The 20,239-nt window shown below is 31.8% G+C and overlaps 1 protein-coding gene across 1 annotated transcript in view; it reads left to right on the top strand.

Moving 5' to 3' along the window:
• Positions 1-11,253, top strand: part of LOC119832911 (transmembrane protein 151B-like) — a 30,703-nt gene extending 19,450 nt beyond the window's left edge. Inside the window, exons 2-8 of the mRNA XM_038356733.1 lie at positions 1,516-1,664; positions 1,883-2,086; positions 4,300-4,384; positions 6,509-6,674; positions 9,499-9,622; positions 9,790-9,910; positions 9,978-11,253. Coding sequence (XP_038212661.1) covers positions 1,516-1,664; positions 1,883-2,086; positions 4,300-4,384; positions 6,509-6,674; positions 9,499-9,622; positions 9,790-9,910; positions 9,978-10,865 — 1,737 coding nt within the window. The 3' untranslated portion in view covers positions 10,866-11,253. The remainder of the gene's footprint in view (positions 1-1,515; positions 1,665-1,882; positions 2,087-4,299; positions 4,385-6,508; positions 6,675-9,498; positions 9,623-9,789; positions 9,911-9,977) is intronic.
• The last annotated feature ends 8,986 nt before the right edge of the window (positions 11,254-20,239 follow it).

Below are 20,239 nucleotides of genomic sequence, written 5' to 3'. Positions count from 1 at the left end.
ATTAATTTTTGAACTATATTTTACAATTTTTAATCAGTTTTCTCATTTGTTTTGTTGTAGGAGTTTTCACTATTTGGTTTTCGTATATATCATTCTTGTTGAGGGCAAATCTAATCTAACTTTCCTAAACTTTGGTTACGAGCTTTCTCTCAATACCATACGCTATGTTTATAGTCGCTTCCTATACCGAAATAACAATGAATAAATGATATCTTGTTTGGAACATCTGTTAAGAAACTTTGCTAACGCGAATATTACAGTATAATATTTGTTAATAAAGTTTTTATTCATATATAGTTCTAATGTTAGTTTTGTTAAGTGTAGGTATAAATAATTATATTATATAGATTTTCGTTCTATACAAAAAATAAATCGTAACAAATTACAGACGAAATTGCTTCTAATAAATAAATGGGACACAGAATTTCATCTTATCGAAAGAGGGCGGAAAACATATTAAAGCAATGTAAATAGAGACCTTGTAATTGTATTTTTCTGTTGTGTCAACATGTTCATTAAATTGGGCAAACAGTTTTCGGGCTGTGTGTTTGTCAAATATTTATTTAGAAACCCTTCATATATTTCATTCGCTTTCTGCTAATAATTCGTAGCGTATTGATATATATTTTATGATTGGAAGTATATTCGTCAAACAAAATTGCGTCGAAAGTAGGTCAATGTTATTTTCGTTATTGAATTTGTAATTGAATTAGCTGCTTTGTTAGAGCATGGGTATTTTAAATCCAATCTCTTTACTCGTTAATCGAATTTCTATAGTAGGTACCAACAACCTGAAGTATAGAAGTAATGGTCCCCACATAATCTAACAGTGATTTATTGTAGCAATTCCTCCGTTTAATACTAATGTACCGAGTTAAGCGTCTTGTTAGGTCATTACATTATTGTCTAACTAGGCTTATCAAGCTTTCGTCGTTGTATAGTCGCTTTTGTTTTCCACGTTATCATATATTTTATCCTGTTTTGTATAAATTGAGAAATCCTTGTTCTAAGCTTTACTAAATTAATTGTATAAGTTACTTTATTAACTTAATGAATAAATTATTTTATTAAAATTGTTTTATGCCATTCTTGTGTACTTAAAAAAAATAACACCCTAAGAATAGAAAAGAAACGACAACTAGTTACTATGCATAATTAAAAACCCGTCACGATAAATCGATTCACATTTTTAAGTCACATCTTTATGTGGGTAATAATGGGAATTTTTTATTATTCTTGATACAGAACAGGTACTTTATACTTTAGATTACGAATGCCAAATAGGTATAATGTAGTGACACGTATATTGAAATCCTTGAAAAGAGTCGATCTTATTCCTATACCAGTGTATTGTATATTCAGTGGTATAACTCTTATAACACACTCGCTGCACCCATTTGAGACTAGCAACACTAACCAATTTTCTCTGTCATTTGATATGCATTTGATATTTACATAATTCAGCATAATGCAACTTTTCTTTGAATTGTTAGCTCATTTAAGTATCTCTCACAGCGCCCAAGACAGCAGAGTCTCGGCGGAGTACTTCGGAGGGAGGGCAATTGGAAATGCTTCCTCCTCACGCTGATGATTGCCGGCTGCCTCGCGTCCGTCGCCTGGTGCAATACCGCAGAAATCGATAGACAACTTATTGATCTTACTAAGTATGTTTATTATATGTCTTTGGTTTAAATAATACAATTTCATATTACAGAAATTATTGTTTTTCTCTTGTTTAACTAATTAACTACAGATGTATGAATGTGCGTAATGATAGCAATAAATACTTCATGTACAGTTAATATCCGTTTCTCATATCAAAATGAAACCTATGAGCCACATTTTATTAATAGCAAAATATTTACAACCTTGAATCCCTCAGGTATCCAATAAAGCAGACAGTTCGCGAGTCACCCTGCGACGTGGGCTACGCGTATATACCCATTGCATTCGTGCTACTCCTCTATTTAGTGTATTTGGTAGAATGCTACCACAGTACAGCCAGAATACAACTAGCAAGGCGCGTGGATGTGGCCGCAGTGTCTGCTAGAGTACACTCTATGAGAACTGCTACTCCGAGAGTATGGTAAGAATAATTGTCTTGCTTTGCCTTTGATTCACCTATCTTAACGCTAGTACTGCCAGGTTTTCCTCCATCTCCTAACCTTCGATATAGTCTTCATCATGAAGAGTGTTTGTGAACAGTTAATTTGGTACCAGCATGGAACTTGTAAGATTTTTTAAAACATACAACTAAGTAAACAAATTAAGGAGTGTTTAAATAACAAAAACCATTTTTAACCTTTAACGATTCAAATCATAGCGATGTCAAGCTAACAATTCGAATTATATTTTCTCGCAGACCAGCTTAAAATCCGGAATAATCTGGTTTGAACAAACGAATTAATCTTCCAATCTCGACCAGTCGCGATGAAACAATTCAAATAAGTATTTGACCCTTGAATTCAAGCGGTTCAACTACGAAGTTCTTGAATTCGTGTCTAGTTATAAACTTTGGCACCATTCCAAGCCATACTTCAACTGTTTCGCCTTAACCTTTCAAATGAATGAAAATTCACTGAAATTCCCTCGCCTTTGTTGGGGAATATTAGCTGCGATAAGTATTCAAATTTACATAAACTCTATGTTTACAAAATTGCGACGAACGCTTATTTATTTAATAAGTCATTTGCATAATTTATTTTAATAAATACTGTACTGTAGAATACAATATGTAAATAACAAAATACAAAATTGAGATATGAATTTAAAATAGTTGATTTCAAAACTGTTCTTTTCTTAAGCTTAAATTTAGAATATAACTTTCACTGCTTTTCTTGTACATTAAATATTCCATGTAAATTTATAAGCCGCGTGTCAAACCTAATACTGTAATACGATTAAATAAAATAAGCTGCGCGTGGGAACTCCATCGTAAATGGTACGTATTTGAGAATGTTTACAGTACAACATTTACAAGAGTCGCATATGTAATAAAGTACTAGGAACATTCGCCAAACATTGGCTAAATTCCGTAGCCTATAAAAGTTTAGGGTGGAACACAATAGTTTTTGCTTTATTAGTTTAAAACTCGCAGTCGCAGTTCGCTGAACCATTAAATTAGCCCGCCTTTTACGTGTAGGGTTCTTGACTGCGGCTAATGAAACTACCTAGTTGGGCCTGGACAAGCACGTCTCTTAAGTTTTGCCCTTTCAGGAAACATTTAATTGAACGAAATGAAATAAAAATCGGAAAATTCCCAGCGTTTTGCTCTCGCAACTTTTTAGTTTTTACCGCTAAATTGATTCCGCTTGTAAAATAAATATACGGAATTCGGCGTTGCAAGTTAATATTTTGCTGTTAAAATAAATCGGTTCCTTTATTTGCAATATCAAGTAGTTAAAAATGCTTTAAAATAAATCGTTAATACACACTGAAGCTAAATTCTGGAAAACAATTGAATGAAAACACTAAAAGCTAAGTGAAAATACTGATAAATTAAAATGTTGTTTTCATTCAAAAACGTATAGGTATAATATGAGAGACATCGTGTTGGACAGAAGCAAATCATTGTGACGCTCTTAATGTAAGCGGATTTAATTTCAGAAGCATTGCTTTGTACTTTGAATTGTTTGAACCTCTGCTAAAGTACACCAATTTGTTAGAGATTTCTAGCAAGAGCAATAATTTTGTGTATTAAAAAAACTTCTATAATGTATTCTTCACTAGAATGTATGAATTATTATGTTGTAATGAAATATAGTGAAAATATAGCAGTGACTATAGCGGGAGAGGATGACGGTTTGTTCTCTATAAAATATACTTAAAAATATATATAGTGCTATGTTCATGATATTTTTATTATGTATCTGTATTTATATGTGTATTTTCAACAATATTTATTAACAAGAGTGTTTTAAAATCTATCCTGCAGTAACCATCATCTTATAGGATACGACCTAGTCTTTAACTGACTTAAAAAAATTAGGATTTCAATTCGACTGTATGTCTTTGTGTTTCTTACGTCATATTTATACTGATTGAACCGATTTTAGTATTAGTTGAACTTTTTTTATTTGAAAACTGGTGCATACAATTTGGTCTAGATCTGACAATTTTAAAGCGGTTTAATTTTTTGTTACTCTAAATGCTTAATTTACTTCTAAATGAACTAATTCTTAAAACAGAATACGAGCTATGATTGTTACAAATATCATATAAGCGTTTAAATTATCATCTAAAAATTAAAATATATGCAACAATAATTTATATGCTAACAAAATGGTTTTTCTGTAACAGGTGGAAAGCCATTTGTTACCACTATGTGCGACGCAAGAGACAGGTCACCAGATATAGGAATGGCGATGCATATACCACAACACAGGTAAGATATTTTTTTTGCCGCGACGTAATTATATTTAAAAAATAATATTCAAAACAGAATATTAATAACCTATCGTATATTATTTTGTTGAATATTAAGTTTTAAATACTAATTTGTTTATCGATAATAAAAAAAATGAATTTTAACGTTATTATCACACCAAAATCCAACTCAAAACGTCCACCTCACTATAAATAGAGTCAAATACAGCCAATTTCAATAGTATAGATTATTGCTGATGTACAAGGATAAGTTACTTCCAACCCCTTTTGAAATGCTAATCCTTCACCCCACACCGGCTTCGGAATACCTCACGGGATAAAGAATTTGAGCCCGATTTTTATACGAAATTAGTTACAGGGAAATTTCATTATTCATGCTCAGCTACATTTTATTATACTACGGTTTTCCTGTAGCGCTTAAAGTATTTTAAGAATAATCTAAATAAATTCTAAATGCCAAAAGCTAAAATAATGAACTGGTATAATTGAGGTAAGAAATAAAAAATATGATCACGTAACACAAAGGGTTAGGAGAATAAATTTTTTGCGAAAAATATGGTAGCTTTACGCGATAAAAATATAAATGAAAAGGTAAATGCTTCAGTTTTTCATATGATTGGAACAAAAAGTATACATGAGAAATGAGAACGTGTGAACCATTATTTGAATATTGAAATGTGTTTCCCAATTTAGTTTCAGAGCATAGTGCGAAATGGGTATGAATTATGAATATATAAATGGTGTATATCTCTAGTATATTGAAATCTGTAGCTACTCCTCATGAACATGAGATTGAAAAGTTTCTAAATTCTTTTCTTGTTATAAGTACAATCAAAAAGTTTTGATATCTTCTCTAAGGCGACCGCTAAAATGTATCTGTTACAAAATCACTAACAGAGTGTATTCAGTATCTTTTTGTGTAAAACGTGTAAAAACATTTTTCTTAAAAACGTGGCTTATGATAATTTTATTGACATGAAACATTGAATTTGAGAAATCTTTGGGTAAACGATTGTTATAACATCAATCAAAAGTAAACAATTTTTTTATGAATTCTTTAGCTAAAACACGCGACTATATATGTGTTTTATTATTAGTTCGCTATAGAATGTTTAAATAGATAAATAAATCAAAAATCAAAATACACGCAAACCTATACTACATTTTATTTTCCCTGTTCTAGGCCATCGTTCAGAGCTAATATTTTACAAAACGGTAACCGACTGTAGTAAGTCACCTGTACCACAGTTCATGCATATTAATGTACAGTTACAACCATGTACGTCGGTAGTTCTATGGCTCTACCTGTTCGTACACGCAATATTTAGTGTGTGATTTATTATCCCTACACTCAGCAAATTGCAGCGCCATAACAAAGTGTTATCTCAGTATATAGTAGTCTCAATATATAATAGTATTATCCCAGATAACATAATACTATGCTAGTAGTTTAACTATAAAATGTCTATATTAATATATCCTTTATGTGTGTAAATATATCCTATATAATATATCCATAAACTTGTAAATAATAATGTTATTGCTTTCAATATTTGTATTTGTTGTTCCTTTTTGTAAAAATATCGGTCGGTAATATTTTATATAGAAAAATAAGTTGGAATAACATCATGTACGAGTAGTACTCGTATCTATTATGGTGCTACGCTAACAAAAGCCAGCTTAGGTGATATGTATTGGAAGCTTATAATTGTTATTTCGTCTTTTATAAACGAAACGTGTGTCAATAAAATATTACTTAGCTAAACCTGAATAAATTTGCAGAAAATGTTCTATATAGATAAATATTTATACCTTTACATCATTATAAAATATAAATCAGATATACATTAACAATACGTCTAACTTTGATTAAATTTCTCGTAGCTGCATTGCCCCAGAGTATTTAAAATGTAATACTTGTAGCTGAATACACAGAATTTTAGAAATATCCAAGAAATTAATTATTTTGTTTAGGTGCAACGTTCGTTGAAAAATTTCGACTGGATCGACACGGTCGTTGATCTGTCTTTGTCAATTAAATAAGAACTGCTGGAGCATTAAAGATTGATAACTTCAGGGCAGTCTTCTATGCATTTATCACATTATTCATTTATTTAAACAGGTATACTACGAAAGAGTGAACACCCACAGCGCGAGTACATCTTTTGCTCATGCCTGTTGTGGACAAAAAGACGCATCAAGAAACCTAGTGCTGGATACAAGTACACCTATCACTAAAGTGAGGTTCAGCAAGGGTTTCGCCTTTGCTAACATCGAAGCAGCTAGCGGTAAGGAGTAATTATTTTAATAAACTCGTATATACTTCATCTTCTCTCTAATCCCCGAACAAATGAAGAATGGTGTTATAAGTTTGATATCCATGGCTGTCTTTTTGTGGACGTTTTTTGGTTGGAACGATTAAAGAACCGATTTCGAATATTTCACAAATCCCTCAATGAGAAGAGTATTAAATGAAATGGCTTGACTAGCAAAATACACTGTGTCAAATTTAAAATTTATGGGGTTCGAATACAAAATGAGTCGGGGTTACAAAACTTAAATGTAATTTTATTATAAAGTGTTAAGTAACCCTTGGTTCCATTAACCTAGACGGATTCTGCAAAGGCGAGTTTAAGTATGAAGTTCAGAGACTTAAATCAATTGTTTAGTTGTAATGGTCCAGAGACTTTTCATGTACGTTTCAAAATGTTCCTCGAAACTCTACTTATTGCTATACATACGTCTGCTTTCGTACAACGTTGCATCACGATACGTGCGATAGAATACAAATGAGTGTTGTTACACTAGAAAGATCGAAATTCCATTACCCGATCACAGCATTGGCATAGATAATATAATACTATAAGTTAAGCATTTACAACATTAATAATCCTCTAAAGACTTACTTTAGAGGATTTAATTATAAAGGTTTAAAAATTATTAAAAACTGTTATGACCATATTGATAATAATATTCATTCTTCATGTGTAATTATAACTTTACTGCCTTGGAAAATAACAGATAAAGTATCGCAATAAATAGAAATACGCAAGTCCATTTTTACACGCTTTTTATTAGCTTCACCTGTATGTTTGTTTGTAACCGACTTCTTTGGGCGCGATTTTGACCCACTTTAAACGGCCAGATTTCGTTCAAACTTTGTAGATTTATTGAGGACCGTTGACAATACACTAATTTGATAAAATTAATCCAGTTTTCAATTTGCAAAATATGATTTTTGTCAAAGCGTGTTTTTTAGTTTTTTTAAACTATTATGTTTTATTTACCAAACCAAACACACAACATATTTCCCTCACTCATATCGAACGTGTTAAAAGCTAGCGCAATAAAAACAAATACGCAAAATAAAACGAGCAATAAAATAGGTGATATTTCACTTTTGTTACTATGCCAATAAAAGCTTTGTTGCCGAATGTCGATGCATATCGCGGAATGTTCTAGATGAGGGCACGATATTAAAATATCTGCTGGAGCGATGTTATATAATAGTGCTTAACAAAAAACGATACTAAGCGTGCCTATATGATCCGACTTGAAATGTGACTTCTCGTACATATTATGACACTCACATATACTCTTAAAGTGGAACCTTTTTAGGATAAATGTCTTATTTGTTCGTTCGTATCAACAAGCTTTGGTACTATAATGCTTTGGTATTGGTATTGATTTCAAGAAATAGGTATTTGGGTAAAAAAATGGCATAAATATTAAATGAATAGCATATGTTTGACTTTTATTTCTTACTAGCTGTTGCCTAACAAATTTTCATGTTACAAACATTATCCCGTATTGTATCCCCTTGAGGGGTAGAATTTTTCTAAATCCTTTCTTACAGTCCTTTTCCAGTCAGTCGCCTTTGAGCTTTATATGTATAGAATGTTTAAATTAGCATTCTTCTTCCTAACAATACATTGCAAGTAGCGATATAGTTCTCGCAAATAAATTCTATTACATCATATAATGCATGTGAAAAAGGTATTTGTATTTAATAATTATTGGTGCTGCCGTCTCATCTAATAAATAGCCACGAAGCAGAATTACGTTCGAGCGCAGATGGAGTTTGCAAAGTGAATTACGCGAAGTAAACAGCAAAACATGCACACTACCTCCAGATTACAGGTAGTAAACTCGAGGCAAATTGAAACGCAACTTAATTGACGTGGTAGCTTGTCTGACGAGAATAATGGTTTACGTGCGTGCTCTCAGTCCCAGCAATTATATTACTTTCTTGTGTTTGATTTGACGCGAGTATTGCACATTTAGAAATTAATTTTTAACGGATTTTAAACGCGATTTATTCATTATATTATTAACCCGATGTTTCGAACACTTTTCAGCGAGCGTCACGGGGAGACTGACGTCGGGTTAATAATATAATGAATAAATCACGTTTAAAATCCGTTAAAAACTCTTTAATTTCTTAAAGCAATTATATTTATTATTAGTTGGAGACTGTAAGTGTGTATTTAACGATGCAATTCAAAATCGATAAAAATTATTTATTATATAGGCAAACGAATAGGGCATAAAACTCCATATGTTTGGAAATCTGTTCTTGTTTTTCACAATTTAAATATGATCGTAATTACATTACTTAAGAATACTAAAAAGAAAAAAAAAAATAACATTTCTGATTATTAAAAGTCTGATGAAATGGTGATAGTACGTAAAATATAATAAATGTTTATAAATAAATGTTGAACACTAAATTGTTACAAAATTAAAATGAAGTTTATATAAGTACTTCAAATTTAACTGTGAAAAATCATGTAATGCTCAATTATTACACTGAAATTACGCAAAATAACAGGATACAAAAAATATCATAACCTGTGTTATATTCAAATATCTGATTACAAATGTATGAAAGAATTATATAAAAAGTTGAATTTAATTTGTTTCGAGCGAGCCATATTCATTCTGTTTTATCTCCTTTGGGACCGAAGGAATTCAAAGAGCACTCGGGCCTTTTATTTATATCTCTTTTAGCGGAACTGAAATTTCGATTACAAGTTACAACAAAGAACTTTTAAATTAATTTTCTTTAAAAGCATAAACCCAAGTTTGCGCTCATTAATTATTGTTTTACAGAATTTGAAGATCAAAGATCAAGGTTCTTCGCGGAGCATGAAAGATTTGATGATTTCATGGAAATGCGTGAAGGGTTGGATCTAATTGGCGTCAGCTCGTTTAAAGAGTACATGGTAGCATATAGGTATTGTATAGATTCTATTACATATCGGTTTTACATAAAATATGAGATATGTTTTCATTGTACGCATATGTGCTGAATAAACTGATATAACCCTTTAATTAAAAGTTAGTTTTGCAGTTGTAACGTAGTTTGGAAATCATAATAAAAGGTTTTAATATTTTTTTTAGGGACACCGATCGATGCCCGTGGTATTCTTCACAGCTTCTATTCTGGACTTTGTCATGCCTTCTTTTATCTTGGCCTCTTAGGATTGTTATAGAATGCAACACAGCGTACGTGCATTATACGGTAAGTTTTAGGTCTCACCATTTTTATCACATATAACTCTAAATTCACCTTTGACATACTGTTTCAGATCACGAAAATATTTGGTACAAATTACGAATTGGATCCGAGTCGACAGCTAGACTTGGATACTCATTTATCTGATGCACTTCCACCCGTCCCAGCCACCAACTACTCTTGGGCTTTGGCAGATGAACAAAGTGCCGTTCTATGTTCCGCTCCAAGACCACCTCGTACTCTCCCGCTTTCCCACGCCTCTACTGTAGATAGTCTAGAATTGTTCGCTGCAATTCGAGGCAACTGTGCCATTGTACCTTCCTATTCAGAAGCCATGCGTATTGACGCGGCTCTACGAGAAGAACCAGCTGAAAGTTCCAACTCAGGTGTCGTGATTGACATAGATACTGAAAGACCTTCTAGGCCGGCAATTAAGGCTGCCTCATTCGATGAACCACCTAGGAGACCAAAGGTCACTATATCTGGGACTCATTCTAGTAATAACATAGCTGGTAGCTCTAGGTCGAATGAAGCGAAACAGCTGAACAGAAGGTCTTGGGCGGGAGTGTTAACTACAGCTCGTAGTGCGAGGCAGATTCTAGACGACTTAACCAATAACGTCAATTATGAGCAAATTCCAGAACCCCAGGTACAAAATAGGGAGGGCGCTATTTATTTTTCAAGAGATCTATCTCCTATTTCGTCTAGAGATCCGTTCGGTGGTCGAGCACAAACAACTCCAACGGACGAGCCACCCACGTATGAGGAGGCTTTGAAATTACCAGCTCTTAGAAAGCTAACTAGATCTATAACTGGGACTGATTTCGGTGGCCCTAGACGAGCGTTTTTGAGAGATGTTCTTTCAAATAGAAGGTCCTGTTTAGAGGGTGTTGGCGTTTTAGCTGGAGCCAAATCTGTTAGAGTTCCCTGTGATGAATCCGGCGAAGAAACGCACCTATAGTGCTTTGTGTAATTATGCTATTTTAATGGTGCAATACTAGTTATAAACTAGGCTGTAAAATGACTGAGTGACGTTATTACTATTATATTATGTATTTTCGGCAATACCAGTTAAAAGAGCTTACAGTTTATTATTTATTTGATGACACATATTTTTATTCATGTAATAAGGAAAAAATGTTAACTTGTTCTCAAAACACGAATGAGTTTATTAATTAAGCGAAACCATTTTAAATTACTGTATAATAACTGCTTCTCATACAGATATTGTAGCTTATCAAAATAATTTTGTGAAACATCGTCCTTATTATAAGTTTCCGCCTTTGTGAGGAGAAGTCCATTTGTTATTTGATGATAAATGGTTTTCGCTTCGGTTATTTTTTTTATTGAACGACCCCACGTGTACGCTAATTAAGTGTTGAAAAATGTAAATATTCCATAATTATAATGAAATGCTTAATTAATTAAAATAAATGCTTAAGAAAAGAAAATGTTTAAGGTGAAAGACATTCATAAGACTTTATTTATTATTTGTGTGAAGAACAGGATTTGATAAATGCCTTTATATTCCGAATATCGTCAATTATATATGCGACAAATTTACACTCCTTTTAGAGTTATTTCTGCAATACTATGTTATATTATTCCAACTGATTAAATTGTAAATAATCTATAAATATATACCGAAGCATGGGTAAAAATTATAATAATTACTAAGGCAGTGCCTTCTACTTTAAGATAAATGAAGTTCATTTAATTCCTCTCGTTGTGGTTTCTTTGCTGTTTGATTAAGTTTATCAAAGGTACGTACTCAACGTTAGGTCCTCAGTTTTTTTGTGTGAAAATGCATTTTAGTTCACATGATATTTCAATATAATTTAGTTACACATATAATATGCATAACCTTACTTTTAAAATAATATTCTGTAGGTACAGGTGGGTACCTATATTGACATTGAAAGGCATTTAGTAAATTAATTTTTAAGCGTAGCATACGTTTAGCCAGGCTATTTTTTATGTTGGCATCTAGAATGTTAGAAAAATAGATAAGCCGCTCTAAATAAAATGTTTATTAACATAGACATTACGCCAAAAGTGATACTAATTGTAAGTCTGAATAAATTCGATTATGTACGTTTGATGGAACCAACTAAATTAGAGTTTGCTTGTAGATAATATTTAAGTGTTATATTGAATGCTGAAATAATATGTGAAACGGATGTATACCAATAAATATTGTGTTCTTAAACCTCACGGATCGAAAAATTTTTGTCTTAATTTGAAGCGTATTTTTTAAATTCTTTTAAAGCTTTTGGAATTCCTTACTTTAGACTTTATGATTCGTAAATTACTTTAAAAACGTGTTATTGAACTCGCTCTTATAATAAATAATAATGTAACATTGAAGTAATATAAAAAAAGAAATAATTTCAATTTATAGGCGATATTTTTTCCATTTGCGTATTAAGAAAAGTCATAAAATTCAATTTGGAAATCCCTCCAACATGCGTTCCTATTCCACGTTATAAAACAATGTGTTTTCAAAAAATAACGGTACAAGATATTCATACATTTAGGATAGTAGTTTAGGATATTGTTAAAGTGCCAATGTAAAATGGAATAGAATATAAAAATAACCATGAAATTAATTTAAAAATTGAGCGAGCGTATACAAAATAATTCTTGGTATAGACATTATGTTCATTTATACTGAAAGATTCTGCACTATGTTTTATAGTTATTACTGTATAGTGAAACAAAAATTTAAAGCAATTTGAAATTTTATTTCTTTACTTCGTGATATTATTTTGGTTAATACAACAACACAAATTTACAGAACTTCAATTAATGTATTTTGTATTTTTAACTTTTTTTTTATTTTAATATTAATAATTTAACAAATAAGTTACGAAATACGTCATTATAATTAAATATAGCTAGAGATTATTTAGAGCTTTTTTAATTGATTAAGTTTGTACTAAATAAGACATGAGTTTGTGACTATATTTTTAAACTTGTCTAATTAAATAGTGTAAATTGCCGCTTTTAATGTTCCGTTCCTAATATAATAACACGTTAGGTACATTTGTTTTATATAGAAGCTAAATATAAATTATTTTGGAATGTAATATAAGCGTGAAGGAAATTAATATTTTCAATAAACTACGTTACAGACTAGTTTGTTTTATTTATATTTGCTTAACCCCTAATAATATATACAATAATAAGATTATGGATTATTGTGATTGATCAGTGAAAAAAATTACGATTAGCTTTAAAATTAATAAGCAATTGGGAGTAGTTACTCTATGTGTTTCGAAAGTACGTAATAACTGCATTATTTCAAAACTAACTGATTTTGAATCGCTAAGGTTCGTTAAGATTTAGAAAAAGCAACTAAACCTTGAAAAATCTTAATATTTACGTCAAAGAATTCATGACTTGGCACTTTCTCTTTATGACCAATATATTATGTAATATACACATTTGTGTGTTTTTATGGTTACGATAAGGGCGCTATAAAGCTGTAATATACTGAAATGATGCTTTTACTTCCTCCTTCTTTTTATTATGATTTTATATCAGAGAAATCAAAATTATTAAAATGCATACCTAGAAAATTCGGATGAACTACGTTAAACTGAGAAAACAAGCATTATACTCTAACATATTCTACAGAATTAAAACTTCAGCATCAAGATCTTTTAATTTAGCCTTTAAACAGCCTATAGCGCTCGGATATCACGTACCTGCATAATATCCAATGGTGAAAGAATTTTTGGATCACAAGTCTTTAAAATTTTAGAAAAAATGTCCGTTGCTAAAGATCAAATATACAATAATGATTAAGTGTACTTGCAATCTTTAAATTTAAAAATCGTGCCTACTTACGTTTCAGAAATCCATTCTAACAAAAGCCAAATCAGGTTTGTATTTAGTTACGGTGGAAGAATCTATATACTCTTTATTTATTCAAAAGTGTTAAGTTAGGAAAAGTTAGAAATCGATAGAACCGCAAGGTCCGCGAACCAAAACTATCTGAAAGCACTTTACTGCGGCGATACGTAGCGAGTTAAAACATTTATATAGAGAAAAGGTTGCGCCGACTTTTATCGATAAAAAACAGGAAGTAACCTGTTTATGCCCAATGCCCAAGCTGATTACGTCATTGACTAATGAACATAAAACTTTCCCTTTTAATAAATGGGAAAGCAGGGATTTATTAGAATTTCATGTTAAAAGAAAATGAATAATGTATTTTATAACAATCTTTACACTTCACACTTTAATAGCCATGTATAAATACTACCTACGTACAACGTCGCTAGTAGACAAATCTTCTACTCAGACGCTTTTTAAACATTACAACTTTACAAACATTTACAATAAATACAATCACAGCTACGAAATTAACTCGTATTCTTAATTTTTCAGATCACAATCGAATTACAGAATTGATTAAAGTGCAAATTAAACATGCAAATATTTATCGAGTCAGCGAGTCTGATAACCGTCGTTACGTAAATACAGACTCGACATCACTCAATAACTCAATTACATTGGAGGTTCACTACGAAAGGCGAATTCAATTACTTATATAAAATAAACAAATTTAGTTCAGGCCAGGTTCAACCGTCTTATGTATCTATGTATTTGTTGTTTTTGTTTCAACTAACATTCAAAATAAACAACGACTATTAAAATATTTTCAAATGTAACTAGCTTAAAACCTGTGCGCCTGTGTGTTTGCGTATGCGAATGTATGTGCGTATATTTATGCACATAACTAGACAATTATCTGAACTTTAAATTACACAAGGAAAACAAATAAAATGTTGTGAAAACACAGCATCGAGAGGTACAAATAATCTGTATCCCTCAAGATATATCGATGCTCTTTCAACCTATGACTTCATCCCAAATATTTATGAATCGATATAATACCGCACCCTCGATGTATCATTTACCGCTGTTATCAGTTATCAAGTTTCTTATCTCGAGGCGAGAAGCGGGCCACTGGAGGCTCTTTATATTCCCTATGCTTCCGCATCTTATCCCATACCTTTTTTAGAACCAAATATTCGTAATGTAATATTATATATCTTACGGACCTGGGCCATTAAATTTATACCTATAGATGCTGATAGAAATCAAATAAAAACAAAATTTCCAGCTTCAAATATTATATTAAACATTCCATTTGGTACAGGGTAAACCACAAGTTCTTGTGGTAACGATATAGGCACATCATACGTAAGCTCGTCAACCTCGGCGGTTTAGCGTACTTAATAGTTATAAGTTTTATAAGTTATAACCTAAAGCTATATAGTTTAACGTAAAATTCTAGTGATAGAAATGATGATTTCTTTTTTATTTTGAGTGCCTTAATATGGAATAACAATGCATTTGTCATCTTAATCACACGAATGTATGTATTCCTTATTTTTTTTTTATGTCATCGTCGGCAATAGAGCTGTTTGATCGCCTGATGGTAAGCGCTACCACCGCCCATGAACATTTGGAGAGGCGTAAGGTCGATTGCAGACCTTACGCCTCTACAAATGGATTGCCGACTTCCAAATGGAAAGGGATTTAAAGGAACGATTGACGGAAGGAATAAAGGAATGTACTAGGAAGGGTAAGGAAAAGGATATGGGCCTCCGGCTCCCCCACTCACCGAACGAAACATCTTATACATATTATACATATTGCTGGTATGCTATTTCACACCGGTCTTCTGTGGAGGTCTGGTACTTCCCCGGTGCGGACTGGCCCAATTCGTGCCGAAGCGTGCTCTACTACCATATACAATTTTGAATTTCCATAATCCAACAATATGTAATGAAGCGTATTCATATTATTTCGAACTAAAGAAAACTATAAATATGTCCGTACGGTGTCTTGTTAACGAATGACTGAAGCCTGGGGTACTTTCTCAGATAAACACCTAAGGGATAGTTATTGAAGCGAGTGTATTATAGCGAATGTTCACGCAAGCGACTGCATCTATTAACTGTTAAATATACAAAATTTAAGAAGAAAATTTGGGAACTTGAAAGCATTTTGGAATATTCTACTACTAGGTTGGGGTAACCTACCGTGATTACCTCAATTTATTTATTTTTTTAATGTCTAATTTTTGTTATTTTTGTTATTATTTGTGACTATCCAACAAATAAACTTCATAAATTCCGTTCGGCCCGTCGTGAGTTATAAGTGGTTTAGGTAAATACGTCTATTTTCACAATTTTTTAGCACATTCAAGGAGTAAATAATAATTAAACAATATGTGCCAATAATGGTGGGTTATAAAGACAAGCAGCCAGGCGTGACGGCTGATCAAAGCCTACCGCTCTTTGATTACCCAGCTGTAGCACGGGAATCGGATTAATGACTACAATGTTATTTCAATGAGCCTTATTAAACTTTTTTAATTTTTATGACCAAACTCAAATATCCGATATAAACATATAGTTTATCATCAAATTTTGCCATATATAACACTATGCCAGAGGTCCACCCAGGCATTGGGTATATACATTATCTCTGAGTACTATAACCTATTGTGCTCAGGGATCATATACGGTAATATAACTTTTGGTATTGGTCCAGTAGATCCTGAGATTCGCGCTTCCAAAAAAACATACTCTTCAGCTTATATAATTGCTGGACCGGCTCCTCCCGAATATCAAGATTTCTGTTTTATTCCAAGGGAGTATTTAATCGCGATAAATCCTATCACCCAAATTAGCCTATACCCTGTCTGTATACCAGATTTCATCAAAATCCGTTCAGTAGTTTCAGCTTGATTGACGGCCAAACCAAATAAACAAACTTTCAAATTTATAACATTAGAGTGATATAGTGTGATTAAGCTAAAATTCACGACCAGAATTTAGCTAGTGCACATACTTTTCTATCCCTATTTTTGTTTGGCTATTGTCCTATAAGTATGATGTCGCTTAGTTCATTTCAAATATTTAACTGTGCACTTTTAAATATATATGCATTTCATAATAACTGGGTATAGAAGATGTGAAATGAGACCAAACATACGAATTTTTGAGAGATATCCTTTTACTGTGTCGAAGATCCGAGATTCGAGGGCTTAATAATAATTACTAAATACTATATTTACTCGAAACAACAAATGTACATCGAAGTCCAACAGACAATAATTCCATTTGTATAAGAAAAATGCTTACACTAACAAATGTGTCGTGATTAAAGGACAAATTGAGGCGCCGGCCTGTCGCGCCACCCTTATATTCAAGGATCGTATATCTTTAGAGCACAATCTGAGACGTTTTTTATTTAAAATCAAAGAATTCTAATTTTGTATGAATGTATACTGAAATCAAAACAAGTCATGTCTTCGATATAAATATGAGGAAAATATATGAGGAAATATTTAACGTGTTCACTAAATTCTTATTAAAATACAAACATTTTTGGTTTCAATGATAATCTTTCTAGAACATTGCGGACGACGGTGTTTGTACGGGGATATTTCATCAGAATTTTTAATTAACCCTGCCTACTACCGACGAAATAGGGGTGTGTTCTCAATGCATACCAACGAACAAATAAACATATGAATCGTTCGTTTATCCGACCTCTATAGTTAATGAAAATCACTTGAGCCACGTCAAGTTCTATCTGTTTTGCAAATAGATCACGCTAACAGTGATCTAGATTCTAACTAGGTCTTGTTTCAGATATTAATCATTTGCTACTGGATGAAATTTCTAGAGCATAGCCTTGATCTGTTTTCTTCGTCTAGGATGTAATGGACAATTTAACCTTTATCGAGTTTGTCATAACAGTCTAAGATAAAGTGCTTTCAATGTAGGGTGTTCAATAATGAGAATCTTTTGACTTTTAACTTACGATATTGGTTTACTTATTATTTTTAGGTAAATAGTGTCATTATGTAATATAGTAAGTTACGTAATTTCTTAGTTTTTTTATTTAATTAAATTCTAGTAAAAGATCGATTAACCAAATTTTCTAAAATATGCAGTGGATTTTTTTATGCAGGAATTATTAAAAGAAGCTTCTAAAATTTGCTATGAACTTCCGAAAAGCTCACTTGTCTCTAAGGAATACTACGATAATTACGAGTTACGACATATATGCAAACTTTTTAAACTAAAGTCCATTAAAAACTACAGTTTGTATATTTTAAAAATATACATATTTTAAATAATAAATGTAGATAAGTATAATTATAAATAAGTATGTTATATTCAAACAGTGTTTCAGATAACTAGGCGCCTTGAGGGCGTGGGTGTGTCTTGTCGATGACCGAGATGTTGACTTTCAGTGCAAGGACTAACTATATGTTATATTTTAATAAGTCCTCGTGCAAATAACCATAATTTTTTTGTGTAAAAAAAATAGAGTGTCCCGGGTGTTCCTTGCGTAGCTCCCGTTCTCGTGGGAATTCCAGGATAATAACGATTCTATGTCCTTTCTCGAATTTCAAACTATTTATATGCCAAAGTTGTTGAGTAGTTCAGGCTTGAAAAAGGGACAGACAGACAGAGTCACTTTCATATTTATAATATAAAACAGTTACTATAACAATTATTTGAAAGAACCTTTTCTATCCTATTCACGTGTATTTTTACTCGTGTTTATTTTTATACAATAATATATTAACACACATGTTAATGGTACAACGCACACAATCACAATATTCTTTCCTCAGTCAACCAACGTACCTATATAAAATTCATAAGCCGAACACCTTTGTGGATGCCTTTGATCGTAATCCCGTCTAACTAAATGAATTAAACATGTCCCCCGACAGGGCCTATGGAAATTTTAACATCCTCAAAGTTCGGTGATTACGACAAACTTCGCTTCGTTCCAGTTCTTTGGAAATGAAAGCAAAATCGATGAATTTAAAACAAAGTGATAAATAAACAACGTAATTGTGTGGGTTTGTTTAGTAATTAAGGACAGATTTTTCTAGGATTTAAGTACCTACCTACTCTAGAAAGACAAATGAGACGTATAAATGCCATCGTATTAAAACTACGCTCGTTGGTTATTATAAATTATCTGAACGCTCTATCTTGTCAGTATTTAATCACAGCTACTATACTAGATTAATAGTTCAACATTCATATTTTATTTACGTAATTTCCACTCAAAAACATTTATTTCAATAGTAGCTAAGGCTGTGGTCTATCATAAAAGGATGTAATCTATCATAAACAAAAATAGAATTTATGAGTTTTAAGACGTGTAAGTGACTGTACATACCTGTACATTTATATTAATAATTAATAGATGTAGTTTAAAACGCACTTTAATAATAGAATCAAATATTATGTCACTTTTGTATAATGGTGATCTTAATCAGGAAAATACGGTATAGTAATGAAATTATTATGTTGTCCTTGATAAGTTAAGTATAAAGTTAGAGTTTTATAGTTTAGTTGCTTGAATCTGTCCATATAAAGTGGGTCAAAATGGAGCATAATGGAGTCGGTTACATACCTACAAACACACAAATAAAGACGTTTCTTTAAACGATTCATATATAATGGATAAATACGATAATTGTCGTCACAAAAGTAGCTATATAATAACGAGTTCATACCTAGTGTTTACGTAATATGATTCGAAATGACTTGACTTGCCGATAAATTACAATAGTATTGTTACCGAAATAATGATTATATCGGGAAATCATAATTGTTTGTTCAAAACCACTGTTGAGTTGTGTTCACTTGATTTAATATTATACTTTATCTTTATTATTTAATGGGATTGGTTAAATTAATTAAATGTTGCTTTTGCAAGCTATCGAGCGAGTGCTTGATAAAACTGAGGAAAGACGTTGTTTTAACATTTTACGAGGAATTAATGTTCATTGTTCAACCCCACCCGTTAAACACGTTTAAATAATAGTTTAATAAATAAAATAAAACACGTTTTAATGATAGAATCAACAAAATTGTCTCCTATACGTAAGGAAATTATTAAATATTGAAGATCCTGATCAGGATAATAAGGCATATGAAGTTATTGTACTGTCACCGGTCCTTGATAAGTGTACAAAGTTTGAATTAAATCTGTCCGTTTAAATTGGTTTTTAATCAAGTATAAAGGAGGCGGTTACATAGCTACCAAACAGGTGAAGCAAATAAAGCGTGTTTAAACTGGAACTAGTACCTATTAATGTTTATTTTTACCTAGAATATCAAAGACCGATCATAGCAGATTACTGCTACGATCGGTCTTTGATAGTATTTAATTCTCATGTCTTGTGTAAATTCAATTAAACGAAAAATGTTTCTTAACAGTTATTAACAGTTTCGTAATAAATAAATAATATAATATCAAAATACCATTCATGAA

This window comes from Zerene cesonia, chromosome 16 (genome assembly GCF_012273895.1).
Source record: "Zerene cesonia ecotype Mississippi chromosome 16, Zerene_cesonia_1.1, whole genome shotgun sequence".
Lineage (NCBI taxonomy): Eukaryota > Metazoa > Arthropoda > Insecta > Lepidoptera > Pieridae > Zerene > Zerene cesonia.
This window is presented reverse-complemented; position numbering and strand designations above follow the sequence as displayed.